The 6,008-nt window shown below is 39.3% G+C and overlaps 1 protein-coding gene across 1 annotated transcript; it reads left to right on the top strand.

Annotated features, from left to right (window-relative positions):
• Positions 1-3,255: 3,255 nt before the first annotated feature.
• guca1aa (guanylate cyclase activator 1Aa) lies at positions 3,256-6,008 on the top strand (the record flags this gene model as incomplete). The annotated part of the gene is made up of 4 exons (XM_083999721.1): positions 3,256-3,453; positions 4,705-4,854; positions 4,969-5,062; positions 5,881-6,008. 4 exons carry the CDS (start codon positions 3,256-3,258, stop codon positions 6,006-6,008), a joined length of 570 nt encoding a protein of 189 aa, XP_083855847.1.

The following is a 6,008-nucleotide window of genomic DNA, read 5'->3' on the forward strand; positions in this document are numbered from 1 at the left end:
GTCTGCGTTTGACTCCATCTACAGGCACCTGCACTGGGGGAAGAGGAAAAGCGTGAACGGTGGAGGAGGAGGAGGAGGAGGAGGAGGAGGAGGCAGAGAGATCTGTACGAGCTCCAACATGGCACCACAGTGACTTCACCTTTTATTGAGACTTTATCTGACATTGTTTTATTGGCACACAAAAAAAAAGCCAATATGAATGGAAACCGAAGCTGGAGGGGAAACTGAATATGAAGCATAATGAAGAATGCATATGAGGCCTTATAGAAGTCTGAAATATTATAGCTTTTTACTTTTTTAAGCTCTTAAAACATAGCTCTTTGTTACATACTGTTGTCTTATGAGTGTTATATTTGTATCCGTTGTTATTTGTATGTTATTCTCAGTTTTTTTTATCATCAGGAAAAAGCTCTTCCAAAAAAAATGTTGGAAACTACATTTCAGGCTATTTGGTAGTCAAAGCCTGTTGCTGCCATTCATTCCTCATATACCTGTTGATATATGACTGTTAATGCAAATGTGTCATCTGGTATGTAAATAATGATTTAAACCTGTTACATTAACGCACTAATGCAGGGGTAGGATGCTAGTTTTCATTGAACACTACATGAAGGATCCATCATACGATCAAAGGCCAAATGTTTTTTTTGTTTTTTTTTTACATCTGTACCTGTGGATTATACAAAATTTGTTTTACTGTAATTTTTTATTTTTTTTTGGCGAATATTGGCCAGTTTCTCTTCAATTCAGACATGAATGAATGGATGAATGATGAGCCATCGTACTGGTTTGACCAGTAAAACTATGTGGAGTTGCTGCTTTGTGGTATTTTCTGTGTTGGTCTGAAACTTTTCCTTCTTGTTTCCTGCATGTTTTGTTTTTTTGAAAGTCAGAAGAAAACACAAAGACTTCCTGCTGAATGTATTTCACAGGTAACTAATATCTGAACGTCAATGTGAGAAAACACAAAATCAAAACTGAATTATCGCTTTAATGTGACACAAAAGCTGCATTTACTATTGAAGTTTTTTTTATTTTTACTTTTGTATGATGGGTATATTTTAACTGGTAATGTATTCAGAATTAACTTTAACCACTAAAATGTTTCTGTATTATGTTTTTTTTTTTCATTAACAGGTTGTAACGATGCTCTATTGACAATATTAACCGCATTCATATACTGTACGCTGAATGAAACAAACAGGCACTTAACGCTTTGAAGTATATCGCAAGGTTGTTGTAACACAGGAGTCGTAACTAACAGATCAAATCAGATTAAGTCTTTCTCCTATGATTTGTTTTTATTTTTTACTAATACAAACTATAATCTTTCTTCATTTAATGTACTAATCAACAATCATAAGTCGGTTGAGCCTTCTTGGCTTCAGAGTGTATCCAAATAAAATTCTTTGCCAAACTGTTTGTAATGATTTTTGGTCCAGAAAACTAGTCGTCACAGTTTCCCAGAGACATCCTCAGATTCTTTGTTTTGTTCAAACAATTATGTTAACAATCACAAAAAATGAACTCCAGATACTTACAGAAGAAGGAAACAAAATTGTTCTAGGTTAATTTTGGATCTATATACATCAGTTGAACAATCAATAATCACACTCACAACAATAATCGCACACACTCCTCAGTTACTAAGTTACAAGAATAACAAACAAAATGTGCAATTATAATGTCATAATTGAACTTTATTTTGTCTCCATTGAATGTTCAAATAAAGGTATTTTGAATTAAATGATGTGATAAGTGTTTTTAAACTGGAACAAAAAACAGAATTGATCATCAAGTGAATTAAAAGTTCTCAGGTGCATGGAAACAGGTTTTATCTTCTTTTGTCCATATTATTGTTTTTGTGCATTAAATGCAATTGATGGGAGATAAAATCCAGATTTATTCAAACCTTAATCCAGAGTTTTTCATTAGAGTTTTCAGCTCAAGTGGGTAGATTTAGGATTTTTAAAGGGATAGTTCAACATTTTGGAAAATTCGCCTATTGCCATAATCCCTATAGTCATAGCAGTATAGGTTCATTCAGATCCGCTGGGCAGAGATGTGAGCTGCTCAGAAAACACAATGGAGGTGAATGGTACAGGCCCCTCATCAAACTCAACAAATACACAATCCAACAACTCCACATTCACCACGCTATGAAATAATCATGTAACATTATGAGACAGAGTTGTTTTGGAGGCAAATGCAGCTGGAACTACATGCCAGACACGGCTGCTGGGCGGTGTGATTTCAAAAGCGCAAGTAGTTCCGAGTATTTGCTTCATGTGTTGTAATGTTACATAATTATACATGATTATTTCATAGCGTGGTGAATGTGCAGGTCACAACTTGTCCACCAGAGTGTTTTGGAGTTGTTGGATTGTGTATTTGATGAGGGACAGGGGACCTGAACCGTTCACCTCCATTGTGTTCACTGAGCAGCTCACGTCTCTGCCCCGCTGATCTCAAAACAACATGCACCGATAATTAAAGGTAATGAACCTACTGCTAGGACTCTAGAGATTATGGCAATGGGAGAATTTGCCAAAATGTTGAACTATCCCTTAAAATGGCCTGTATGAGGACAACTTAAAAAAAAACAACAACTTAAAAACAGTTTAGTTGTGCAGAGGAGAAAATTGCAGAGTCTGTGTTTTGTGTTGAGCTGCAGTCTTCACTCGGGGCATTAAACGTGGACCCCTCCTCGTGCTCCGGTGCAAATGCTGAGCGAGGTGTTCCCCGTCCGTTAAGATGCACAGACTGACAGTGTTGGACGTTGTGTATCTCCATGTGAGTGGGGGGGGGGGGGGGGGGGGTGAGAGCTGTAGCTATTATTATTGTGTCTGTCAGCACATCTCAGAGTAAAACGTGGGCAGAGGTGGATGAGACAACCTGCCCTTTCACTGCTGGAGGGGATTAAATTGATCATGCACATGTTTACCTGGATTACAGCCGGTGATTAGACCTGGGGAGGACACACACAGAGAGGGAGGGAGAGAGAGCAGGGAACACCTCAACCCCCCCTCCCCAAACATAGACGGCTACAAAAGGCCCCTCGCCGCCAGCTGCAGCTCTTAACTCAAAGTCCCATCGTTGTGTGACTGTGAACAGGGATACCCTCCGCTTCACAGTAGACCACAGTGGGCTGAGAGGTCGGCGAGCTCCACATCCACTCATATACTCATACCTCCACTCAGGTGTCACTCAGTCACTCAGTCACTCAGTCAGTCAGTAACAGAGAGAAAGAGAGAGATGGGGAACTCGACAGGAAGCACCGTGGACGACCTGCAGGCCGTGGAGATGCACCTCTGGTACAAGAAGTTCATGACCGAGTGTCCGTCGGGTCAACTCACCCTGCACGAGTTCAAGCAGTTCTTCGGGCTCAGAGGTTTGGACCCGGAGGCCAACGCCTACATCGAGCAGATGTTCCGCACGTTTGATATGAACAAGGTAAGAAGACGGTTTTATCTCTTAGTCTGGGATTTTATTTTTGTTCTTTAGAGATATTTCCTTTGAGATATTTAATCATCCTGATCCTCGTCTTTATACTCTCATTCACTACGTTTGTTTACCTGGTCATGAAAGTACCAAGTATTTGGAAGGGAAAGTTTCTACTAAAGTTTTAAATGTTATATAGTATCTACAGTTTATTATCTAGAGTACTGAAAGAAGAAGTAATGAAAATAGTTTAAAAATGTCCAGTGGCTTTAAAAAATAATAATCAAATGGATCTCAAAAACAAAAACAAAGCCAAGGCACCGTCTTTGATCAAATCAAATCCTCACTGGAGAAGCTGGAAACAGATATATTTAATATTTCAGTATTTAACAGATGATTATTAACCCTTTCAGTTCATTCTAATGCTAATCATGAAATTTTGATTATTATCAGGAATAGCTGTATGAATAAAATGTAAACACAGACCTTAGATGCTGCAATTAAGGAGGATTTCAATGATTAATTAGATCACTTTTGTTCTGATTAACTCACTAAATGTCTGAAATTAGTGACAAAAACTCATCACAGTCTAAAATTATGTCTTAAAACAGCCAAAAAAAGTCAAAAATATTAAAGCCTTTGATATATCAGATGAGTGTAAAAGTGTCTGAAATCATTGGAAACTGCTTTTATGCCTGAAATTATTGATTGGTGATCAAAAATATGGCAATAAATTGTACTCTGCCACTATGATATGATAGTTTGAAGTGATGAAGGTTCAATTTAAGAGCCTGCCCAATTTAAAAATCAAATAAAACATCTGTATCGTTGAATGACAACGACTCGACCTCCCAGATCTGTCTTGTCTTGTTATATAGTTGAATTGAGATCGTCTTGTCTTGTGAGCGACAGGGTCACGGCAGGATGTCTGTCTGAACGTCTATATTTAGTCGCTCTGCAGCCTCGGCTCACACAAAAAGGCCGCGTGCGGTGCTGTATAATCTTCATGCATGATTTAAACTGTGAGATTATCTGCGAGACAACGCTTTGATACGAAGATTGTTGCTCGTGCTCAGACACAGACAGACAGAGACCGTCCCTGCAGATATAATCCTCCACCCTGACATCATGCAGAGGGACGCACAGAGGGAGGATGTCACCTGAAGGATGAATCAATCTGGTTTTATCATAATAATATTAATAATAATAATAATAATAATAACACATTTGTTTTGACAAGAGTGTACTGTCTTGTCTCTGCAGGACGGTTACATCGACTTCATGGAGTACGTTGCAGCTCTGAGTCTGGTGATGCGAGGAAAGATGGAGCACAAGCTGCGCTGGTATTTCAAACTTTACGACGTGGACGGAAACGGCTGCATCGACCGACACGAGCTCCTCAACATCATAAAGGTAAGATAACCCTCACATCATGACATCACACACCTGGTGGTGGTCAAGTCTTTGATTCCTTGGTAGCAGCAGACTCATTTTTATTCCCCTCTTTTTTTATTTTTCCTCCTTCAGGCCATTCGTGCAATCAATGGGAGTGAAAACCAGGAAATGACCGCAGAGGATTTCACCAACAGTGTGTTTGACAGGATTGATATAAATGGAGATGGTGAGTGTGTGTCTGTGTGTTTGTGTTTGTGTTCAGGCGCCGCGTGGAGGAAAACAAGAGATTTAAAAAAGGAAATCGATGGTGGGTGGACAGTGTTCAGACGTTTGAGTTAGAAAAACAACAACAAGAAGCACTCAGACAGACAGAGAGAGGAGTTACTGTAGGTGGCTGCCTCACGCAATGAAACACACTAATCTGTAAAAACCTTCACGGAGGAAGCGAGAACTCGGTTTTTACATCATCAGTTTGTTTACAGGAGATGTAGGCTGGTTGAGGTTATAGACAGGTCATCGTGGTTTTTAAAAAGGGGAAATTGTTTCCTGTTGGAAGAAGGTCGACTCATCTGAATCTAGATTTTTGTGGCTCTAGTATAAAATAAAATAAAATAAAATATCATCAATGTGACTTCCTGTTTCACTCTCGGACACTAGAGGGCGCCAACACTTGGACCGTAACTACAGGTCGGCACAAAACGACCTCCAGGGTCATTTCTCAAACGTGCAAAAAAACCTTCTCCCTTGTTTATTCATTTACGATGAGTTTTATGTTATATCTGCTTCCTAATTGCAGTTTCTTTTGCCCATCTGCTTTCCATATATGCTAATTAAGACAGAAATAGTTTGTTTGTTCGAGTCTGAATCACAGTAGATTGGTTAGGTTTCCAAACAGCCTCTTATGTGTGAGATGAGTCAGAGAAAATATCTTGGATTGCAGGAAAAAAAGGTGGATTTTGATTTGAAAAATGCTTTAGAAAAAAAGAAAAAAGTCATGTCTGACTCATATTATATATGTTTAAATTCCTTCATGTCCTCTTACAGGTGAGCTCTCCTTGGAGGAGTTCGTGGCCGGCGCTCGCAGCGACAGCGACTTCATGGATGTGATGATGAATAGTCTGGACCTCACCCACATCATGGCCATGATCCACAACAGGAGACACAGCGTTTAG

Source organism: Trachurus trachurus (genome assembly GCF_905171665.1).
Source record: "Trachurus trachurus genome assembly, chromosome: 23".
NCBI lineage: Eukaryota > Metazoa > Chordata > Actinopteri > Carangiformes > Carangidae > Trachurus > Trachurus trachurus.